The sequence below is a fragment of the Macaca thibetana genome, chromosome 13 (genome assembly GCF_024542745.1).
Source record: "Macaca thibetana thibetana isolate TM-01 chromosome 13, ASM2454274v1, whole genome shotgun sequence".
Taxonomy (NCBI): domain Eukaryota; kingdom Metazoa; phylum Chordata; class Mammalia; order Primates; family Cercopithecidae; genus Macaca; species Macaca thibetana.
In genome coordinates, this window is record NC_065590.1 from 18,166,416 (window position 1) to 18,191,008 (window position 24,593).

The 24,593-nt window shown below is 44.7% G+C and overlaps 2 protein-coding genes across 9 annotated transcripts in view; one reads left to right on the top strand and one right to left on the bottom strand.

The window, feature by feature from the left end:
* Positions 1–12,509: 12,509 nt before the first annotated feature.
* On the bottom strand, positions 12,510–17,182 carry SOWAHC (sosondowah ankyrin repeat domain family member C). Its single transcript, XM_050753056.1, has one exon. The coding sequence runs from the start codon at positions 17,007–17,009 to the stop codon at positions 15,417–15,419; it is 1,593 nt and encodes a 530-aa protein (XP_050609013.1). The 5' UTR covers positions 17,010–17,182; the 3' UTR covers positions 12,510–15,416.
* A 64-nt stretch (positions 17,183–17,246) lies between these two features.
* The window catches only part of SEPTIN10 (septin 10), a 70,454-nt gene continuing 63,107 nt past the window's right edge, over positions 17,247–24,593 (top strand). For 4 of the 8 annotated variants that reach the window (XM_050753047.1, XM_050753054.1, XM_050753050.1 and 1 more), the window contains exon 1: positions 17,253–17,714. Coding sequence is in view for 2 of the 8 variants with exons in the window: in XM_050753049.1 (XP_050609006.1) it covers positions 17,685–17,714 (30 nt within the window). In the remaining 6 variants the exon portion in view is untranslated. Of the gene's footprint in view, positions 17,715–17,990; positions 18,109–24,593 lie in introns of those variants that run through there. The other 4 variants (XM_050753049.1, XM_050753055.1, XM_050753048.1 and 1 more) reach the window with 2 other exon arrangements.

The following is a 24,593-nucleotide window of genomic DNA, read 5'->3' on the forward strand; positions in this document are numbered from 1 at the left end:
GAGGTTGGGGTTGTCCCTTCCCACTTGGCGGTGGCTCTGCAGGGCTGTGTCATTCTGCAATGGCAGGTCCTGCTGGATGGCCCCTTCTTGAGGTCCTCTGCCACCCAGGCACTGATGATACCTCAGGCTTGAGGGTAGTAGCTGCTTCCCTGGGTGCCTCAGCATCATTTCCCGCCTGTTCCCTTCATTCTGTCTGTTGTTTTGTTTTGTTTTGTTTTTTGAGACAGAGCCTCGTTCTGTCACCCAGGCTGGAGGGCAGTGGCACGATCTCAGCTCACTGCAACCTCCGCCTCCTGGGTTCAAGTGATTCTCCTGCCTCAGCCTCCCGAGTAACTGGGACTACAGGTGAGTGCCACCACGCCTGGCTAATCTGTGTATTTTTAGTAGAGATGAGGTTTCACCGTGTTGGCAGGCTAGTCTTGAACTCCTGACCTCAGGTGATTCCACCCGCCTTGGCCTCCCAAAGTGCTGGGATTACAGGTGTGAGCCACCACGACCGTCCCTGTCTGTTCTTTTTAAAATCACGTCTTCATTCAAAACTTAAAAAAAAAAAAAAAATTCCGGTGAGTGTGCCTTCTATTTCCCATCAAAACCCTGCCTAACGCAGTTCCCCTTCCCCAAGCCGTGCTGTTCTCCACAGAGCATGAGTACAATACAAAGAAGGCATCACATTTGTGGTAACTCGTAAGATTTGGGAACTGAAAGAATTTGAAGGGAAACAAATCTAAAATGATTATTGTGTATTTCATCTTAGACATCAAGTTTTTTTTTTTTTTTTTTGAGACAGTCTCGCTCTGTTGCCCAGTCTGGAGTGCAGTGGTGTGATCTCGGTTCACTGCAACCTCTGCCTCCCATGTTCAAGCGATTCTCCTGCTTCAGCCTCCTGAGTACTGGGACCACAGGCACCCACCACCACACTCGGATAATTTTTGTATTTTTAGTAGAAACGGGGTTTCACCATATTGGCCAGGCTGGCCTCGAACTTCTGACCTTATGATCCACCTGCCTCGGCTTCCCAAAGTCCTGAGATTATAGGCATGAGCCACCGTGCCCGGCTGGATGTCAAGTTTTAAATGGATAATATGACATTTTGTTTCCACCCAAACTGACCTAACCAGCTGGGTGTACAGCAATTCAATTCTGACACTAACTTCCTGGAGCTGGTGCAGATGCCACAGATGAAGGGCAAAGTTCACCACAGATCACCAGTCCCCTTCAGACACCAGCCACAAGTCTCAGAGGGTCATCAGGGCAATTATACTCTGACTGGCTGCAAATTTGGGAGTTCCCATGACCCCCTTAGGTTTGATCATTTGCTAGCACAACTGGCAGACCTAGAAAAGCATGATGCTTATGATTAGTTTCACTGTAAAGCACACGAATATGGGAGGGTCCCAAATGCAGAGCTTCAGTGGCCTTTCCTCGTGGAATCAGGGCACATCACTGTCCTGGCACATCAACATGTTCACCAACCAGGAGGCCCTGGAAGCCTCCGGTTCCAGAGCTTTTACTGGAGTTTTATTTTGTAGGCACAAGTAATTAAACCACCGAACCTGTGATTAATCTCAACCTCCAGACCCCTCCTCTCTTCAAGGTCAGGTGACTCAAATTCCCCAACCCTCTAATCACCAAGCTGGGCTGCTCTTTTGGTAACCAGCACCCATCTTGAGGCTGTCTAGGGGTCCACCATTGCCTCAGTAGCATAACAAAGCACTACCACTCAGAAAACCCCAAGGGTTTTTAGAACTCCATACCAGGAATTTAGGAATTATATCTTTGTTATACAAAAATATAAATTCTTTGTTATGCAAAAATATAAATTCTTTGTTATACAACAGAGATAATGATATTTCTTTTTCTTTCTTTCTTTTTTTTTAAACCTAGTTTCACTCGTTACCCAGGCTGGAGTGCAGAGGCACAATCTCGGTTCACTGCAAACCCCACCCCTTGGGTTCAAGTGATTCTCCTGCCTCAGCCTCCTGAGTAGCTGGGATTACAGGTGCCCGCCATCGTGCCCCACTAATTTTTGTATTTTTCGTAGAGATGGGGTTTCACCATGTTGGCCAGGTTGGTCTCGAACTCCTGACCTCAGTTGATCTGCCCACCTTGGCCTCCCAAAATGCTGGGATTACAGGTGTGAGCCACTGCACCTGGCCAGAATTTGACAAATTATTATAGATGTCATAATTCAACCTGTTAATTGATTTCTATATACTTAACTCACTATCCAAAAAGACTTGGGATTACAAATAAGACTTCTTTTCAAAATATTCCATATGACAAGAAAGTATAATTTGTCCAGTTCATAGGAAATAGTCTACATGGAGGCAGGAATGTAGGGCCGAGCATCCGCAGTTGTAGGTTCAAGTCCTGGCTCTGCCACAAGGTGACTTATCCCTTATCTCGGAGGTGAATGAGATGACGTCTGCAATCCTGTGACTGGCACAGTCAGCATCCAGGTCACATACCAATGATGTCATGTCTGTTTAATCATCAACAGCTAGACCTTTTTGCTTTTCAAGTTATTAATGTTGGATAGTTTCTTTTTGTTTTCTGTTTGTTCATTGTTTTTGGTTTTTGAGACAGAGTCTCGCTGTCACCCAGGCTGGAGTTCAGTGCTGTGACCTCGGCTCACTGCAACCTCCGCCTCCTGGGTTCAAGTGGTTCTCCTGCCTCAGCCTCCCGAGTAGCTGGGATTACAGGTGCCTGTCTCCACGCCTGGTTAATTTTTGTATTTTCAGTACAGGTGGGATTTCACCATGTTGGCCAGGCTGGTCTCGAACTCCTGACCTCAGGTGATCCGCTTGTCTTGGCCTACCAAACTGATGGGATTGCAGGCATGAGCCACTGCGCCCAGCCTCAATCTTGAAAACTCGTACTATACATCCCTCAACGTTACCTCCACAAAGCCTTTCCTGATCCTTGTTTTGTACTCTTTTAGGCAACAAAGGAGTGACTAGGGAGAGCAAAGTGCATTATACTCATCGGTCCTAGAGGAAGGACGCATGCCTCGCTACACAGACCACACAGCAGACACCAGGGTGGCCAGGAGGCGGAAGACGGGAGTCAGGGAAGGGTCAGGCCACAGCCTTTATGGTGGTTTCCACAGGAACGGCAAGGCAGGGCAGAGTGGACAGTATAGGATTGGCTAGTGCGGAGATTTCTGGTGGGCTCTGGACTCTAGGGATGGTCCCTGGCTGCCTGGGGTACTACCTGGCCTTGGGATGATTGAGGTAGAGGAGCTGTCTGCTAGGGTTTGCAGGCCAGCTAGAGGAGTGCTGGCTCTGGGTCGTTTGTTTGCGTATCAAAGGCATGCTCCAACCTGAGCCTGTTTCTTATCTCCAAGAATTGGCTGCCCCAGGGAGGGTTTTTTTTTTTTTTAAAGATGTCAAAACATCATAATATACATATATATATATATATATATATGTGTGCACATATATGTATTCCAGCTACAGGATTGTAATTATACACACATGCACACACATAATATATGCAGTCCTCCAGCTGGAATTTCTCCTGTCTCCTAAACCTTAGTGTCGCCTTGTCTGTCTAGCCCACATGGATTTTCTTCTCATTCTTTCTTGCACTTCAGTGATGTGTGGGCGTGTTGTGTTTCACTTCTGACTGTGAGTCCCTTCGGGGCAGAGCCTGGGACATCTAGCTCACTGTGTTCTCCACAGCGGAGGCACTGCTGCGCCCAGTATGAGCTCTAGAATTGCTTTCTAATGAATAAATATCAGCAGGATACATAACGTATATGTCTCTTTACCAAGCCATACTCATACACATATTTTCTTTTTTTTATTTTAAACAGAGTCTCGCTCTATTGCCCAGGCTGGAGTGCAGTGGTGTGATCATGGCTCACTGCAACCTCTGCCTCCCAGGTTCAAGCAATTCTTCTGCCTCAGCCTCCTGAGTAGCTGGGACTACAGGCATGCACCACCATGCCTGGCTAAGTTTTGTATTTTTAGTAGAGACGGGGTTTCACCATATTAGCCAGACTGGTCTCGAAATCCTGACCTCATGATCCACCTGCCTCGGCCTCCCAAAGTGCTGGGATTACAGGTGTGAGCCACTGTGCCTGACCTCATACACACATTTTCATACTTACTATTCAAATTAGTACAGCATGGTGTTGAGATTTAAAAATCAATTCTCAACTTAGTAAATATTTGTAAGTTAATTGTTATATTAAGGTGGAGATTTACCATTTTCAAGCTTGTGAAAATGAGGCCCAGGAAAATGAAAAAAATATATGTGTATATATATATATGTATCTTTAGGCCAAGTGACATTTGTACTTGCTGGCAGCCCTTCAGTATTTAAATGTTAAACATTTTATTTATTTATTTATGAGGCAGAGTCTTGCTCTGTCGCCCAGGCTGGAGTGCAGTGGCAGGATCTCGGCTCACTGCAACCTCTGCCTCCCGGGTTCAAGCGATTCTCCTGCCTCAGCTTGCTGAGTAGCTGGGACTACAGGCATCCGCCACTAAACCCAGCAAATTTTGTAATTTTAGTAGAGACAAGTTTTCACCATGTTGGTCAACTGGTCTCAAACTCCTGAACTCAGGTGATCCACCCACTTCAGCCTCCCAAAGAGCTGGGATTACAGGCGTAAGCCACTGCACCCAGCCTAGTTAGACATTTTAAATGATTACCAACCTGCCTGCCAAGAGCCCGAAATTCCTCAAAAGGGAAGAGAAAAATAACTCTCACTCACTTAAGTATTTTTTGGTGAGGTTAAAAAAAATCTACTCTATTAAAGTGGATAAACACGCTACCTGGGATGTGCTTTGAAAAACTACCATGTCGTCTTATTGGCGAAGCGCCTTAAAGCACAATCTGGATGGCTTGGAATATATATAAGCAAGCAGAGAACTTTGAGAAAAAGAGGACAAGGTTAGCAGAAAAAAATGTATCCACCTGAGAAAGTATTAGAACATAAATGAGGATATAAATGATGGAGGCTTAAATTCGTATAAACTGAATGTGGCCATACTGGGAATAATGGGAATTTAATTAATTAATTATTTACTTACTTATTTATTGAGACAGTGTCTCACTTTGTCATCCAGGCTGGAGTTCAGTGGCACAATCTCCGCTCACTGCAACCTCCGCCACCTGGGTTCAAGCGATTCTCATGCCTTAGCCTCCGGAGTAGCTGGGACTACAGGCACATGGCTAATTTTTTGTATTTTTAGAAGATACGGGGTTTCACCATGTCTGTCAGGCTGGTCTCTAACTCCAGACCTCAAATGATCCACCCACCTCGACCTCTCAAAGTGCAGAGATTACAGGTGTGAGCCACTGCGCCTGGCCCTTCTCAGGGGCATTTGGATGTTATCATCTAGATGTTACTGTCAATGAGTTCAAGAAACAACAAAATAAGGAAGAACAGGAAGGTTATGGCAAGGGAGACCAAGGTCCACCTGTCATTTTAATTCTTTTTTCCCCTTATACCATATTTCTAACACAGAAAAATGTAGTAGACAAATATATACCCTAGGTTTATCATATTTAAACATCTTGCTATGTTTCATTCTAATTTTTTTCTTAAAGGGAACACTGCAGATCTAGTTCAGTTTTCCACTTCACTCCCCTTCTCCCGGAGGTAACCATGTCTTTAATTTGGTCTTTGTGGTCAATACTCTGACTAAGCGTGCTCATATCCCCAGATAAAACAGAATATTGTTTTGTTTTTACATTTTGTATACAGTGTATCCTACCCTACATTTCAGTCTGCAATTTGCTTTTCTTTCCCTTCGTGTTATGATTTTGGATGCAGCCCATGCTGGCATATATGGCTCTACTTCATTTATGTGTATTTTTATTTTATTTTATTTGAGATGGCGTCTTGCTCTGTTGCCCAGGCTGGAGTGCAGTGGCGCGATCTCGGCTCACTGCAACCTCTACCTCCTGAGTTCGAGCGATTCTCCTTCCTCAACCTTCCGAGTAGCTGGGACTACAGGCACGTGCCACCATGCCCAGCTAATTTTTTTTTTTTTTGTATTTTTAGTAGAGACGGGGTTTCACCATCTTAGTCAGGGTGGTCTTGATCTCCTGACCTCACGATCCACCTGCCTCGGCCTCCCAAAGTGCTGGGATTACAGGCATGAGCCACTGCGCCCGGCCTACTTCATTTATTTTTAACTGTTTTATGCATGTCATTGTATGACAGCATCACAGTTTATCTGTTCTCCAAATGTTGGCTATTCGGGTTGTTCCCCTTTCTACTGTTATTACAAACAATGCTGCAACAAAGACATATGCACACATATTTGAGATCTCCAGGCCAGTGCCTGGGAGTTCCCAGGGTCTAAAATGCAGATTCCAATTTAGTAGGACTGGGAGGGGCCTGAGATTCTGCCTTGCCTTCCCCTTCCCCTTCCCCTTCCCCTTCCCTCCCCTTCCCCCCCTCCCTCCCCTCCCCTCCCCTCCCCTTCCCTTCCCCCTTTTTTTTTCGTGTCACCAGAGCTGAAGTGCAGTGGTGCCATCTCCACTCACTACAAGCTCTGCCTCCTGAGTTCAGGCAATTCTCCTGCCTCAGCCTCCCAAGTAGCTGGGATTACAGGCACCCACCACCACTCCAGGCTAATTTTTGTATCTTTAGTAGAGAAGGGGTTTCACCATGTTGGCAAGGCTGGTCTCGAACTCCTGACCTCAGGTGATCTGCCCGCCTTGGCCTCCCGAAGTGCTGGGATTACAGGCATGAGCCACCATGCCTGGCTGGATTCTGCATGTCTAAGAAGAGGATGCTGCTGGTCCCAAGGGCACCACTGGTGCAGCATATGTGATGAGAAGTGAAATAGTTGAGTTAAAGGGTATGTGTGTCTTCAACTGTGTTTCCAAGTAGTTTTTCCATATTACTCTCCATGGTGGCACTAATTACACCCTTTCTGCGTATGAGAATTCTCGTTGCACCACATTTTTAGCAGCACTTGGTATGATCAGACCACAATCACAAGATTCTCAGATATCTAGACTATTCATTACCTTTGTACAAGGAAAGAAAAAGCAGAGCAGACCTCCAGCAACATTCCCCAGACAATTCACAGATGGCTGTAGATGGAAACCTGAAGAACAGTCTAGGAGTGAAATCATGTTTGTGAGATGGGCAAGTTCCGTTGAAAGCATGTGTCATGGTTCACAATAATGGTCAGAAAAGTAAAAGCAGTTGATTCTTCTAGATGAATTTCTTAAAATATAATATGCATCATGTTACCTTCCTGCTCAAAAAGCTTCCCAGAGCCTCTTTCTGAATGAATTTCTCAGGCTAGCTTTCAAAGTACTCTTCCAGATGGTCCCTACCTGCTCCACTGTGCTTGCCTCCTGCTACCCCTCCTTGGAGCACCACCTGAGTGAAGGTTATCTCAAAACAATTTTGTAAGATGGGCTGAACTTTGGTGTTTATTTTTGTCTTAGCCTCAGGCCACCCTCCATGCTCCGTTGGCCTCTTTTGAAGAAGTGGGCTTGCAAAGCTCTGAGTCAACAGCAGACCCAGCTCCTTCCCGAGCTGTGCAGTGCACAGAAGGCACCCATCACATTGTTTTAAAATTAAATGGGCACAAAGACGACATAGGGGAAGACCCCTGTGGTTTGCCAAAGACTCCCATGAGCACCTCTTGGCTGTCCAGACCCCATCCTAGGCTCTCCTGGGTCCTCTCCCTTCTCCTTTCCTCTCCCCACCCCAAACCTACCAACCTTGTTTTTGGAGTTCTTTTAGGAGACTGATTTTGCTTCCATGAGGGTATCCACCTTCTTGATAAAGGCATCATGGTTTTCTAGAAGTTGATTATGGACCAGAGCATTCTCTTTCCTGGACAGAATTCTCTCACAGCACCCACCTGGGTGCACACCTTAAGCCATGTGCCATTTCAAGGTGTCAGACATTGGGAAGAATAATCAGGGTGGGATAGCTTTTAGGCAAATTCCATCTGACCACACAGAAACTGGAGTTGCCTGCCCACAGCCGTCCATGAGAGTCACTCTGGGTTTTGGTTAGGGGAAGCTCCAGATAGGTCACCCTCTTAGAGATCCAAGAACTGTGGGGCAGAGTCCGGACCGCAGGAGGCCAGCTGGCAAGAAGAGCCATTCATTCCATTAACCCATAAACAGCCCCCGAGTACAAGCCTGCTCAGGATGGCCATGTGGCTGAGACATCCACTCTGGAGAGCAGTTGCACAGTGGACAAGAAAACTGGTGGTGCACCGGAGAGGGACATGCAGGGCCACAGACGAGGACAATGACGAGTGGCTGGGTGTGGGTATGGGCTCAAGGAAGAGGCCACCAGGGATTTACACGCAGGGAAAATACCCTTTGTAATAGATTCCGATAGAACAAACATAACACTCCTGCCTGTGCCAAAATGAACTTTTTTTTTTTTTTTTTCTTTTTTGAGACAGAGTTTCATCATGCCCAGGCTGGAGTGCAATGGCATCATCTCGGCTCACTGCAAGCTCTGCCTCCCGGGTTCAAGTGATTCTCCTGCCTCAGCCTCCCGAGTAGCTGGGATTACAGGCATGTGCCACCACACCCGGCTAATTTTTGTAGTTTCAGTAGAGACAGGGTTTTACCATGTTGGCCAGCTGGTCTCAAACTCCTGACCTCAGGTGATCTGCCCATCTCAGCCTCCCAAAGTGCTGGGATGACAGGCATGAGCCACCGCGCCCGGTCTCAAAATGAACTATCAAAATTCTTTTAGTGGGCTGCAAATTTATAAATGTATAGAACGGAAACCAGATGCCGTGTTGCTGGTTTTCTTCTACACTGGCCTTTAATCTCATGATTATGTGGAAGTGGGTTAAGCCCTTCCGTTAATGCTTAAGTACTCAGATAAGTGAAAGGGGGCTGAACAGAGGGGAGGTGAGCCTAAAGAAAGAAGTATAACTACACCTCAAATATTTTAGCGGCTCCACCATTCTGAGCTAAAGAAATATTCTTTCCTGACCCAAATATTCTTTCCTGATCCTAGGTGACACCAGAAAATGCAAACTCCTAAAAATCCAGTTCTAACCCTACTGCTGTGCAGTAATAACAGAGTGTTAAAGTCATTATCTGTCTCAATCATTAGTGCTTGTTTCTGGTTCTTAGTTGGCTCTCTTCTGCAATAGTATGAATTTCCTATATCATTTGTACTTCATTAGGTGCTAGCCCCATAAACTTCAGGCCACTTGACTGTCTCCTATGTTCCCAAAGAAGTGGTATTTCCTATACCACTAGCGTTTCCCACAAACCTTAGAGCCAATCTGCCTGAGCGCAAAGCTGAACTGCTAAGAACTAGCTTTGTGATCTTGGGCAAGTAGCAGTTACTTGGGTTTTTGTACTTCAGTTCTCCATCAATAGAAGTGAGGCTACTAGAATCAGGGAAGGGGTATTATGAGGGCTAAACAGCTTGCTTTTTATAAAGTACTTGAAACCTCATCGGGTATATACAGTAAGTTTCCTGAAAGTCTTAGCCATCTTAGTCTTGCTGCCAAGTCAGCACTTAGGTGATTCTAAACCTGACTAAGCCAAAGGTGATTCTTTGCTCAATAGTACTGAACTGACTACAACCAAATAATTCCCTATTTATTTGTTTATCTATTTATTTTTTGAGACGGAGTCTCACTCTGTCGACCAGGCTGGAGTGCAGTGGCACGATCTCAGCTCACTGCAACCTCTGCCTCCTGGGTTCAAGCCATTCTCCTGCCTCAGCCTCCCAAGTAGCTGGGATTACACGTGCCCACCACTATGCCTAGCTAATATTTTGTATTTTTAGTAGAGACAGGGTTTCACCATGTTGGCCAGGCTGGTCTCGAACTCCTAACCTTGTGATTTGCCTGCCTTGGCCTCCCAAAGTGCTGGGATTACAGGTGTGGGCCACTGCCCCCTCCATAATTGCCTCTTAAATGCACATTTCAGAGATCCCACATCAATATCAGAAATTTCTGGACAAATCTCCAGAATGCTCATCTATGTTTCTGAACGTATTCAAAGTTTCTTAGAGACCCAGAAGACTATTCTAATGGAGGGCCCCCAGGTTCTTTGATCAGAATAGCATAAAGTTGAGTTAAAAAAAAAGTGGCTTACGCATGTAATCCCAGCACTTTTAGGAAGCCAAGGCAGGCAGATCACAAGGTCAGGAGATCGAGACCATCCTGGCCAACATGGTGAAACCTGTCCCTATTAAAATACAAAAAATTATCTGGGCATAGTGGCACGCAACTGTAGTCCCAGCTACTCGGGAGGCTGAGGCAGGGGAATCACTTGACTCCGGGAGGCAGAGGTTTGCAGTGAGCCAAGATCACGCCACTGCACTCCAGCCTGGCAACAGAGCAAGACTCCATCTCAAACAGAAAACAACAACAACAACCCAACAACTTATATGATTATACTTTACACCACTGGCAAAGTACTGGTTAACTTTATCCTAAGTCAGGCTGCTTTTGGCCAAAGTTTTGGTCAGAATGAATATGGTTTAGAGCAGTGTTTCTTGAGACAGAACTGGTCACAAGTGTGCTTTAAAATGATCTATTTTAAATTTTCAGGTGCTCATGCAACCTCTGACACATTATCTCCAAAGGCTGAATGTTCTATCTCACAAGGCAGTCCATGGTATGTTTAAAATGATTATTAGAAAGTTCTCTATGCTAAACTAAACTTCATTTCCCTATTCATTTGCTCTTTGGGATTTCACAGAATAAGTAGTCATTTGTGTAACTGACAGTACTTAGACGATTTAAGGCCAGTTAGAATAGATTCTCCTACAGGTCATGGACCTGAGTCAGCTTGTAAGGAAACTTTTTTTTTTTTTTTTTGAGACAGAGTCGCTATGACCCCCAGGCTGGAGGGCAGTGGCACAATCTCGGCTCACTGCAACCTCTGCCTCTCTGGTACAAGTGATTCTCCTGCCTCAGCCTCCCGAGTAGCTGGGATTACAGGTATGTACCACCATGCTCAGCTAATTTTTGTATTTTTAGTAGAGACGGGGTTTTGCCATGTTGGCCAGGCTGGTCTTGAACTCCTGACCTCGGGCGATGCTCCCACCTCGGCCTCCCAAAGTGCTGAGATTACATGCATGAGCCACCACGTACAGCAAAACTTTCTTAGAAGCAAATTTACTCCTGAAAATCTGTTAAGTCGCTCATGAAGTACAATTCTAATAAAGCTGATTTTATCTTCAGGATTGGAATAACTTGCTGTTCTTTTGGCTGAGCTGCAGATGAACTGGTAGGCTGGCATTTAAGAGCCATGTTACATAAAAAATAACTTTATTTGCATAGCATGAACGCATGTTATTGAATCATCCATATTATGTAACATTATAAAATATTTAATGTTTTCCATTAAAAGACCCTTACTGAGTACCTTCAACTTTGCCAGGTACTGTGCAAGGGTGGGAACATTTGTCACACATTCCTTACCAATGCATCGATGTGGAAAAATAGGCTATTAGTTAACAGAATAGGAAAGCTACTTACTGAGGTGAAACTGACATTTAAAGAGATAGAGAAAAAAAGTATAGTGCTCTTCAGGGAAAAAGCAGGTAGTTATGTGAACCATATGACTTCCGTATCTTGAGAAACAAGTTCCTGTAGAGTCATCTTCCAACCCTCTAATATTCAGTGATTTATGAAGACTTGGGTCATCATTGAAGGAATGCTGGTTTACAGCAAATTCCAAGTATTTACTACTGGAATTAATCATGTAAGAAACTCCAAATAATGCTACTTACTTAGCAAAATAAAAATAATTTTTACTAGGAAAATTTCAAAAATATCTCTAAGTCAACTGGTTAATACTTTTCAGACACGTACTTCTAAGGAAAGAAGTTATTCAAGAAAAAGAAACTACTTATCTAGTCTTTCACTTATCCTGAAAAATATTTTATGGGTTGTCATAAAACAACAAAAACTCCAGCAGCCATAATAGTGGGATCTCCTGGAGAGAGCAATAGTGGGCGATTACACCAAGGAGTACCACATCCCTTTGCCATTCAACAGAGTTGAATTTTGCTAAAAATACAGATCACAGGCAGCCTTGATGAGGAAATTAACTCTCAATGCTTGACAGAGGTTGAAAAATGAAAAACAGTATTCCTACACCTGTCTTGAAGTCAGCCCTGGGTAGGGAGGGTTTATGGCGGATGGTGTGTGCAAAACCTATACAGCTTTTTTTTAGGTAGTGGTGGAGGTATTACCTTCTCTCCTAGTTGATTCCTCCATCACTGGTGCCAAACTACAGCTGTTTTGCTAAAAATGTGGCAATTCAACGTGCAGAAAAGGTAACGTTGTGGGAAAGCACTGACTCTTAAGATCTTACTAACAGCTTTTTACTGTGTGACCCTGAACAACCATTAACCTTTATTTTCTTATCTGTAAGTCAAGAACATATGGCCCATAATCTTAAGGGATAGGAAAAGGGTCAAATAAATTGAAACTTCAAAAAGCTTTTTGTGAACTGTAAAACACAGTATATGTAAAAAGTCTAAAGGACGACAGAAACTTAAACAATTCAGAGAAAAATTCTACTGTGAACATTTTATTTTGACAAAACAAACTTTACAGATTTTACAATCTCCCAAATTTCACTTATTTAAAAAAAGGAGAGACAAGGCAACCTAGACTCCAAGATTTCAGGCATGAAAAAACTAGTACCAGATATTCAAGTTATATATGCGAACTGCATTTTACATACCATGAAAGTGAAATGTGACAAATACTCCCTAGTTTCAAGTGTACCTTATAAGAAACACATGGACATACTTGGGTTTTTTAACCACATGGTCTCATATCAATAAACATCTAAGTATCTGACATACATTTTTCCATTAAAGGTAGGCACAACTCTATGAATATCAAATTATAATCTTGCTTTTTATAATCTTGACTGGAAACTGAAAAATAAGAGGAATGTAGAGTTAAGTAGCCAAAAATGCTACTTACTGCACAAACAAGCACATCATGAAAAGGAATGCTAGTAGTTCCCCTCAGGAATGGGTTTTTGAAAATTTAAAATATTATTTTATCAGAAAAGTTAAAGCCTTTGGGGGAAAACCACAGTAAATGACATATTGAGTCAATCTCTAAAGCCCTAGCAAATTATAGATTTTGTGCAATTAGTGACCAACATATACATTTAAGAGATAATACTGACTGTTCACCAGAACCTTCTGATGGTTCTGAAACATCTACTCTTTAGAGTTATTTCAGCTTTACATGTCTATGAAATTTAAGATTCCTCAATGGGACGTCATAGCTTATTCCGCACTAGATACAGGCAATATGTATAGATTTAGCACAACTGACTACTTCTCACCTTCCAGGAGCCTATTTTTATTTATACAAAATTAGATTGGTTTTTCACCCACGTGTATGCATAAGTGCTTCTCAAATTTACACAGTTCATATCTAAAATCCCACAACAAAAGGCAAACGAATGGATAATAGTTTAGATATTTCATATTTTCATTCATCTTTTTTTTTTTTTTTTTTTTTTTTTGAGACAGAGTCTCCGCTGCCCAGGCTGGAGTGCAGTGGCATGATCTTGGCTCACTGCAACCTTCGCCTCTCAGGTTTAAGTGATTCTCATGCCTCAGCCTCCTAAGTAGCTAGGACTATAGGAACGCACCACCACACCCAGCTAATTTTTGTATTTTTAGAAGAGACACGTTTTTACCATGTTGGCCAGGCTGGTTTCAAACTCCTGGCCTCAAGTGATCCACCTACCTCGGCCTTCCAAAATGCTGGGATCACAGGCGTGAGCCACTATGCCCGGCCTTTCATCCATCTTTAAACAAATTCAATGAGCATCTAGAGACAGACGTGACAAAAGTGTTACAAATTTCTGTGCATTTTCTATGAATTGCTTTGTGCAGTTCACACATGGGTTCATTCACCCTGCAGGCTGTGAACTTCCTTATCCTGTAGTCTGCAGGTACTTAGGTTTCAGCAATTACGTGACCCAAAAGACTAAAGGAGAAGGACTTGTTTAAATTAGTCCCTCTCAAAAATTGTTTCCAATTTTATGACAAACAGATTTCATATGCTTGTGGGTTAAATTTTAAAGTAATTATGAAGCCATTTACTCTAACATAAACGAATGAAATGTAATTAAGAACCACACTTAAGTCCTTAATTTTAATGAATGGTATTTTTCATTTATATACAAAGGAATTTAATAGCCAGCAGCATTTAAATATAGAAATAGTCCCATCTCTTCTCTATTCCCTTTTATAAAGTGCCATTTTAACTGGGTAGATTTACTACCCAGATTTTCAGTAACTACAGGATAGGTATCTAATTGTCAAGAAAAGGTTGGAAAATTAAGTTTAGCATTTTAAACATTTATAAAACATTGCTACAAGTCATAGAGACTACCAATGTAGTAAAATAAAAAGTGTACCTTACGTGAGGATCATTACGTTGGTTTAATAATTACTTCACAGAAACATAGGCTCATGAGCCAATTTGTGCTAATTATTTAAACCAGAAACAGTTTCTGTAGGTAATTCAGCTCTAAGCACCATTAAACAGGGTTATGCCAAGTAGAACAATGGTTATATGATCCTCAGAATAAACACCCCAGCAAATGCAAACTTTTAGAATAGTAACACAAGTTAGTGAGAATCCGAAGGAGAGGCAACATTTTATTTAAAACTATCATAGGCTGCTAAGTGCCCTCTTTAAATAAAATTTTGTGTAGTTATTAATGTACCTTAACACTGGTGTACCTTAATAGTGGTGTTAGAGATAGCTGGAAACCATACTACAGAAGTGAATGTTGCCTGTTTCTTTTGTTCAGTGATTAAAACTGAAATTGCTTTTACAAAAATAATTTAACTGCTACTTACAATACACATAAAATACCAAGAGGATTCCCATTTATTCACATTATTACCTAATTAGTATTTTTGCATTTCAACTTTGATCTGACCTTCAGTAGTACCTTAAAATGCAAATGCAATTAGTAAAAAATGGGGCAGCCTGTCGTTTTCACACTCAGAAATACTACCAGTTTCATTACAATTTGCATTTTTTTGTTGCTCTTGAAAGAGTAACCTCTTATAAAATCAGATACATAAAAAGTGCACTATTCCTTACTTTGCAGACATCCAGGAATGGTTAAAGCAAAGGAACTCTCATTCATTCATTCTGTTCCCCCAATTTAGATACATTTCTAGTCTCCAGAAATGGGCTCCAGGGCAGGGAAGTGGAGGGCAGAAAAGAGGCACAGGTCAAGGTATGATGAATCTCTTAAAAAGAAATCCACTTTCCCCAGAAGGCTAACCTGAAGGGAACTCCGCCCCATCCATTCCAGTCCCTCAAGTAAGAATGCATAATTTAGCTTGTCCTTCTGGTCTCATTTCCTTACAACACCTAGTATTCAATTTCCTAAGACAAATAACCCTTAGCATTTTCTAAAAGAAATAATTTTTACCCAAATACATTGGACTTTGGTCTCAATTTGAAGGAGGACGAGTGGCCTTTAACAGACCGTTCCTCCTCCACTTCCTCCCCGCCACCCTCCAGTGGCTGTTCTGGGTCCCTGAAAGAGGGTGTGGTGTGGACAATCTGGGTTCTGAAGCGGATTTTGTTGAGTCTGGGTTTTATACGTCCACTAGAGCTGCCTGAGGCTTTGCGCCCTGGATCCTTGGCTTTGCCTCCGACCCACCCCTCAGCCAAGTGGTGATGTTGGTGATGGTGATGGTAGTGATGGTCTCCTCCATCATCTAGGACGTGTGAGAGTTTGTAGGTGATGAGATGCGAGGGAAGCACCTTTGAAAGCCTCCAGCGCCCACCGCTGCTACCCGCGGCGCTTTCCCCGTCACCCTCGTCCAGGGCTCCCACCAGGTTCTTGATCTCCTCAGCGATGCTCTGACTCAGGTACTGGGAGGCCTTTTTCCCACTGTAGTCCCTGATGTCCACATCGGCGTCGTAGGCCCCTACCAGCAGCTTCACGACCTCCACGTGCCCGTGCATGGCTGCCAAGTGCAGGGCGGTGTAACCCCCGCTCGTCCTGGCGTTGATGTTCACCGGCAGCTGGTGTTTGTTGGCGAAGTTGACTAGCATGGCCAGAAGCTCCTGCCTTCCGTGCTTGGCGGCCCAATGCAGGCAAGTGAAGCCGGTAATGAAGTCCCGCTTGACCAGCAGGCCGGGCTCGCAGGTGAGCAAGCCCTCCAGGCTGTCCCACTTGCCATCGGAGGCAGAGAGCATCCAGGCGTGCTCCAGGGGGTCTAGCGTCACGGAGCCTCCGCCGCTGCTCTCCTCCTCCGCGGACGACGAGGCCACCGATGCGCTGTCTGAGTCGCCACCGCCTCTGCCGCGTCCTCCCCCGGAGGAGCTGCCCGGGCTGCTGCCCCCGGGACACACGCTCCTCTTCAGCTGCGGGGAACTGCCCATCACCAGGTCGCGGAAGTTCTGGCGGGCCGGCCTCTGTGCGGTGGCCCCCCCAAGGGAGCTGCTCCTGTCCGCCTCCTCGCAGCCATGGGGCGGGGATTCCAGGTCCTCACTGGGTCCCGGGGCCGGAGTCCGGGGCAGGGGCTGCACTTCGCGCCGCGAGTTCTTCCTGCGAGCCCCGGCGCTCAGGGGCGGCCCGTGAGCGGCGGCGTGGGGCTCTCCCTCGCCCAGCTCGCGGCCCTGTCCAGGGAGCGCCTCCGGGGCCGCTGTGTCGGGGAGCCGATCGCGCACCTCGGGCCCGGCCGGGCAGTCGGGGGCCTCGGGCTCGGCGGTCACCTGGATTCGCGGCGGGTCCCCGGAGGGCTCGGACGGCCCCTCACAGAACCTCTTCTTGAGGTGCACGTACTTGGCGCCGTCGGCGGGATCGACGCGCACCGTGGCCACGGCGTTCACCAGCTCCTTGAAGTGCGCGCGGGCGCGGGCGCGCTGCTCGGGTTCGCCGCCCAGTGCGCCCCTGAAGTGCTGCACCAGCTCGGCATGCAGGGCCCGGCCCCCGCGCTCCGCCAGGAAGCGCAGCACCGCCTCGGGGCCCAGCACTGCCTCGGGGCCCCACTCTGCCGACCCCTCCATCCTAGACCGCGCTGCTCCCCCGCCAGCGGGCGGCTCAGCGCGGTCCCATCGCGGCGGGCTCCCAGCGGCCGTCTCCCGACGACGGCGGAGTCTGGCGGGCTCAGCGTGCTGCCAGCCTAGGCGTCACAGGCCGGAGAACTCGGCCACCGCCTCACTGGGCCGCGCCCGGGGGGACACGCCCCCCGCATCCCCGCCCCGCGCCCACGACAACAGGCCACGCCCACTTCCGCTCCCCGCTGTATCAGCCACACCCACCTAGGGCGGCCTTGCCTCAGGGCCCGCCCACTTCCGGCCTCGCGTGGGCCGCAATCACTGTTTCGCAGTTCCCGCCTGCATTCTTCGCGCCCTCTTCCTGGAGTCCCGGCTCTCCTTCAGCCCGCCCCAACACGGACACTCAGTCCTCAGTCGTCGAGGGCGGGTCCCGCGAGGGGCTCGTTTGGCGAACTCAAAACGCTCAGCGCGCACCACAGGGCGTCCGCCCCGACCCCGCCCCCCGTCCACTGTCCCCGGAGGCCTCCAGCTCGGCCCCGCCCCTGTCCCTTCCCTGTGGCGGAGCCGCTTCGCCTCGCGCCCCGCCCGTTACTGCAGCGCTCCCGCCTTCCCGCCGCCGTTGTCCGGACCAGCCGCTCGGGGCCGGGCTGATACAGCCGCTTCACCGCGCCCCTCCCCGCGACCATGGCCTCCTCCGAGGTGGCGCGGCACCTGGTGAGTCCCGCCGACGCCGGGGCCCCAGCCCCGAGCTCCTCGGCCCCCGCGGGACTTCCCGGACCGCGACCCCGGCCCGCCGGCCCCCTGGTCCGGCCCGGGATTGTGACCCGCGCCCCCTCGGGCCCCGCCCGCCCAGTCCTTCCCGGCTTCCGCGGCGGCCGGGCGCCTGGGGCGGGACAGGAGCCTCTGCGGAGCTTGGGCGCGGCCGGACCCCGGCTCGCGGGGCACGGGGCGCGGTGCCAGCGTCGGGACGGTGGGGGAGTTCTTCTTGAACGACTTCCCGGTCTTTGCCAAAAGTTAAACCCACAGCGGTGATTGTGGGTCTCTCATGGCTGTAACGGTGTTGAGGGCGCTGTGCGGACTGGTTGAATAGCGGTCATCTTTTACAGCCGTGAGCACTTCCCAGCCTCCCTGCCCCCGGGAGAAAGCCCGGCTTCCCTGGCTTTTCAAAAGCTTTCGCGTTTTACCCAATGGTGTGGTCGTCCAAGTTTTCCTCCGAACCGTTTTTTTTCCCGCCTTGACTCTTTTGTACTCTAAAAGAACGCGTTTGTTCATTGTTTTGAACCTTTCTAGTTACTTTTGTATATTTATTTCGCTTGCTAGTAAGCCAGCGGTTTTCAAAGTGTCGTTACAACTATTTTCATAATAGTACCAAGGACCTGTACATCGAGTTTTCCAAAGGCTACATGATATGGAATGATACCACCGTTTGGAGGGCCGATGTCTGTGTATTCTTTTTTTTTTTTTTTTTTTTTTTTTTTTTTTTGAGACGGAGTCTCGCTCTGTCGCCCAGGCTGGAGTGCAGTGGCTGGATCTCAGCTCACTGCAAGCTCCGGTCTGTGTATTCTTAAAAACAAATTCTCCCTTTTAATTTCTGATAGTAAACATTAGTGGTTTTAATCTATGTAAACAAAAGCTCTTTGGAGGCTGGAGACCAAAAAGTTTGAGAACTACTCTCCTAAGCAGCCTCCTACATGAGAAGTTTAAATTGTAGAAAGAGTTCGGATTGTAGGCTGAGAGATTAGAGGATCCGTCCAAAGTGACACCGTTGGTTTGTTTTATAGAACCTGGACAAAGATTTTTCTCCCCGATTCAGCCCAGGTCTCTTTTCATTCTATCGCGTATTTTAAAAAATCTCAAATTTTCTGTTTGGACCCCCCTTGTCTCAGTTGCTGTGTTTGTGTGCATGTGTGAGTGAGGGAGAATTGAGGGGTCCTGGTGAGGAAAATGTGTTTTATAAACTCTTTGATTCGTAGAGTACGTATCCAGACACGCTTGAGCAGAAGAGAGCACTTCATTTAGCTGATGTTAGGTTTCTTTTTAATTGTACTTAATTTGCTTTGAGACTAACTTATTTTCGAATTAAACTTTATTTTGCATTAATTGTAGATTCGTATGCAGTTGTAAGAAATAATGCAGTATAGAGAGAACCCTTTACCCAGCTTTCCACAGTAATATCTGGCAAACCCATAGTATGATATCACAACCAAGATATTGTCATTGATTGCTACGGTGAAGATAAAGGATGTTCCCAGGACCAGGAGGATCCCATAGTGCCTTTTATAACCACACTCACTTCTTTCCTGCCCTGCCTCCTCCTTAACCCCAGACAATCAGTGATTCGTTTTTATTCCTATAGTTATGTCATTCCAAGACTTATATAATGGAATCACCCAGTTAGTAACCTTTTGAGGTTGGATTTTTTTTTACTCAGCAAAGTTCTGGAGATTCATCCAGGTTGTTGCATGTGTCTGTAGTTTGCTGACGTCGTATTCCATGGTATGATTGTGCCACAGTTTGAAGGACATCTAGGTTGTTTTCAGTTTTTGGCTCTTGGGAATAAAGCTGCTATAAACATTCATGTACAGTAACTCATAATGTAAGCATAAGTCTTCAGTTCTCTGGGATAGATGCCCAGGAATACAATTGTTGGGTCATATGGTAATTGCATGCTTAGTTTTATAAGAAACTGCCAAACTTTCTCAGAATGGCTGTATTATTTTCCATCCCCACCAGAAGAGTAGGAGAGGTCCAGTTTCTGCACATCCTCACCAGCATTTGGTGTTGTCCCTATTTTTAATTTAGCCATTCTTATAGGTGTATGGTGACACCTCATGGTGATTTTAACTTGCATTTCTCACATTGTCACCCAGGCTAGAGTGCTGTGGTGCCAACATGGCTCACTTCAACCTCAGCCTCGACCTCCTGGGCTCAAGCGATCCTCCTGCCTCAGCCACCCCAAGTAGCTAGGACTATAGGTGTGCACCACCACACCCGGCTAATTTTTGTATTTTTTGTAGAGACAGGGGTGTGACCATGTTGCCCTGGCTGGTCTCAAACTCCTGGGCTCAAGTGATCGTCCCATCTCAGCCTCCCTACATGTTGCCTATTTTCTAGTTAGATTTTTTTTTTTCTGTTGGGTTTAAAGTTTTTCAGGCATACTAAATTCCAGTCCTTTCTCAGATATGTCATCTGCAAATGTTTTCTCTCAGTCTGTAGTTTATCTTTTCATCTTCTAATAGGGTATTTTGCAAAGCAAAATTTTTAAATGTTGTTGAAATTTGTCATTTTTTCCTTTTATGGACTGTGCTTTTGGTGTCAAGTTTAAGAACTCTTTGCCTAACCTTAGATCCCAAAGATTTTCTCGTATTTTTTTCCTAAAAGTTTTATAGTTTATATTTCATATTTATGTTATGATCCATTTTGAGTTAATTTTTCTTTTAGGTGTCAGACTTAAGTTGAGGGCCATTTTTTGGCCTATGGATGTCCAGTTGCTCCAGCACCGTTTGTTGAATAGACTCGCTTTCAATTACTGAATTGTTGATGCACTTTTGTCAAAAGTGAGTTGAGCATATTTGTGTGGGTCTATTTCAGTCTGTTTCTGGGTTCTCCATTAGCACACAGTCTTGATTCCTGTAGCTGTGTACATCTGAAATAAGGTAGACTGATTTCTCCCACTTGATTCCCCTCTCCCCCAGATTTTTAGGTACTCTAGTTCTGTGCCTTTTTGTGTAAGTTTTAGAATCATCTTATCTATATTTACAAATAATTTTGCTGGGATTTTGAGAGGAATTACATTAAATGTTTATATCAGTTTAGGGAGAATTGATAGCTTTACTGTGTTGAATTTTCTAAATCATGTACACAGTATTTCTCTTCATTTCTCGCTCTCGTTTTTTTGGAGATGGAGTGTTGCTCTGTCACCCAGGCTGGAGTTCAATAGCGTGATCTCAGCTTACTGCAACCTCCACCTCCTGGTTCAAACGATTCTCATACCCCAGCCTCCCGAGTAGCTGGGATTACAGGCATGCGCCACCACACCTGGCTAATTTTTTGTAATTTTAGTAGACACGGGGTTTCTCCATGTTGATCAAGCTGGTCTTGAACTCCCAACCTCAGGTGATCCACCTGTCTCAATCTCCCAAAGTGTTGGGGTTACAGGCATGAGCCACCGTGCCCAGCCCAGACCTTTTATTAGTAGAAGAGGATATTACAACTCAGGGAAGTAGCTGGGCACAGTCGCTCACACCTGTAATCCCAGCACTTTGGGAGACCCAAACAGACGGATCATGAGGTCAAGAGATCAAGACCTCGTGACCTCATGGTGAAACCCCGTCTCTACTAAAAATACAGCAATTAGCTGGGCATGGTTGCGTGCACCTGTAGTCCCAGCTACTCAGGAGGCTGAGGCAGGAGGATCGCTTGAACCTGGGAGGTGGAGGTTGTGGTAAGCCGAGATCGTACTACTGCACTGCAGTGTGGCGACAGAGCGAGACTCTTTCTTAAAAAAAAAAAACAAAAAAACAAAAAAACAAAAAAAAAACAAAAAACCACTTCAGGTAAGTTTAGTGTCTCGCTCAAGGAACCACAGCTAGTGATTGTGAGATTGCTCTGTGTCATATTGTCCCTGCCATTATCTCCACCATGCCCCTTATTAGGGAATTGCATCATTTTATGATTCAGGAGATCCTGACTGTATAATTAGTTATTGCTGACTGAGATAGTGGATCTTGAAACAGTGTTGAGTACAGTCCACTGGCTGCCTTTTCCTCTCTTGAGAAACAGCTGTAATTTTCCACTTCTTCAGTTATCCTTACCTTTTAAGTGGTGTCTAAATCTTTGCAATTCCTGTCCACATTTGTCATTTTCTGTTTTAGCTACAATGCTTCTGAACTTTTTTTCTCATTCCTTCTCAGTTATTCTTCAGTGAGGATAATTTTTGTATCTAAGAGGCTTCTCTCATTTGTTTTACTTTCTGTCTTGAAGTTGTGATTCTTAATTCTTTCCTTTCATGTCTTGTTAATTACCATCTCCGCGCCTTCGGATATTCCCATCTCTTCATCTGGAGATCCTATAATCATTGTAGTATAATGAAAGACTCAGTTCCCATGCTACTTCCTCTGAAGCTTTCCCAGAGAACCCCAGCCACTGGCAGCCAGACTACTTCTCATTTGGCATTTGGTCATATGCTACCTTGCAGTACCTCCTAATTTATGTTTTTGTGTTGTTAACCTTTTGCATCAAGTAAGCTCTGCATTTTTTCGTCCTTAATTAAATGATCTGCCTTCAGGAAGAGCAACCTGTGTTATTCTTTGTATCCTCCATAGCCATACTCATATATCTTTGAGGACAGGTGTTGATTTTTTTTATATGGAAAGTGTGTTATCTTGGACAATTTTACTCTTGCTGAATGTTAAATGAATAAATTATAAATGCTTGCAGGCAGCCAGGAGCTGTTTGTTCATCTACATGTATGTTCTAATGAAGCCCCACCTTCCCTAGGCTGTAACACTGATAGTCTCATACTTTTCAGATATTCCCAGACTGATTTTCATTATAACGTCCCAGACTCTGTTTGGATTAATTGATTGATTGATTGATTGATTATATTTTGGTGTGTGGGAAAGAAGGAGAAGGATGCTCTTAAATTTTTATAATCTACTGCAGGATAGATTCCCTCTCTTCAAGAATATGTACAGGACCCTTGTTTTCAACCATATTAATGTAATTTGTCTCTGCTTTAGATTTTGGGCGTTCCTAGTATAAAATGCCTGATGCGCAAAGCTTTTGTAATGAGAACTTTAATTCTTACACTTTCTTCTGATTACATCTGGAAGGTTGATTTAGATAATGCTTTATTTAGAAAATTTAATATTTTTCAGGATTTGTATCTACTACTGATTTAAGGATTATGGAGGAGGAATCACGTATCTCATAGTCATAATGACAAAAGTAAACTGTTAAATTCTAATGTTAAACACCGTAAAACAAATAAGATTTAATAGCTTGGGATATAGCACTTATACTTTGTTGGTATTATTTTTAGTAAATAGGCTGCCTGGTCTGTGCCAGGTAGGATGGGGTTCCCAGCTCCTTCACACTAGTTTCAGCCTAACTTCACATAACCAAGGAGCTTATCAAAGATAAGGTGGAAATGTGGCTATTCTCTGATTTCCTTTACGTTCCTCCCTTAAGAATCAGGTCAAGTTTATCCTGCCCTCTGTGTGGTCTGTATTTATGGGGATAGCAAGAAAGTCCTATTGTCTTAGAGTGTCTGTTGCATAGAAAGAGTTCACAAATTGTGAAATATTAGGTAGGGAGTATATTGATGGATACCTTTAATGTTTAGTGAGTGTCCATGAGAAAACTATCCCAGTTTTCTCATAGACAAATAGAAGCTGTGCATGGTGACATTTTCCCTTAGCTGCATATATACTATTTGGCAGGAACATTACCTTGAGCTCTAAGTTAGGCCAGAACTAACTCAAATGATTTTTGAAAATTAAAATGAAAAACTGCTTTTGTTATAAAGGACCTTTAAGAGGAATAGTTGACTAAGGTAATTCTATGTGAATAGATGAGAAATGTTCTCGTTGACAAATTAGTAGCTAGTTCTGCTCACTCTGAATGAGTCACGGCTTCAGAAACAGACATTGAACTTTTCCCCATCTCCAGCATAATCTTCAGTTTTTTTTCCCATTTGCCCTGCATGAAATCTACTTTATAGAAAGTCCTTTTGTCGTCTTATAAAAGTATAGATACCTCCAGGCAGGTCAGTCAGTGGGTGACTTTCCTAATGCCTAGGGAGATCCTGGGAATCAAGGAAGTCAGAGTTTCCCTAGGGGTGAACACAGGTAGGTAGTTTTGATTTAGGGCAAGTTGGGTGAGGAGTCAGGGGAGGGGAGGGCTGCAAAAAGGAAGGTGGGAAAAGACTAAATCTAAACTTTGCCTTTTTCAAGGTTTGTCTAGAACAGTGTTTCTCAACATTTTTTTCATTATTGTCCCCTCAGGAGAAAAATTAAATTTAAATAAAATGTAATTAATAACATTTGATTTTTGTTAAATTAATTCAAGTAATTAAGTTCTCCCTAATGGGAGGAATCCAGTACTAAAGAATATACATTTTTCAGATAAGGTTGAGCTTTGCTGAAGGCCACAGACCATTTATTTATTTATTTATTTTTGTCCTCCCAAGAACCAATTTCTCCTCTCTTTAGGGGGAGAGATAATACAGGTACTGCCCGCATTGAGAATGCATGATCTATAGTTAGCCATCCTAGCAATAGGGCAACATATGTTTTTTCTTCTTAGTCTGCTACTAGATTTGAAAACAGTCTAAGACTAAATACTCTGTACATTATAAGTTAAATGAGGCATTCGAGAACCTACTCAGGACCTTAGCTGTTTGTAATATTGTTCTATGGAGATGTATTCTTACTCCAAGCAGCTTACTAATATGAATTTTTGGAAAATACAAATTATTTGTGTGATTATGATTTATACTACCTTTAAGTAAAGCTTTTTACAAAAGCTCAATATTGAGCTAAATAGTAAAAGAAGGGATGGGCACGTTAGTGGAGAAAATCAGGCTAGACA

Bases quoted from the DNA above. Each gene is read 5' to 3' on its own strand.
- SOWAHC (XM_050753056.1), bottom strand. From the start codon at position 17,009: ATGGAGGGGTCGGCAGAGTGGGGCCCCGAGGCAGTGCTGGGCCCCGAG.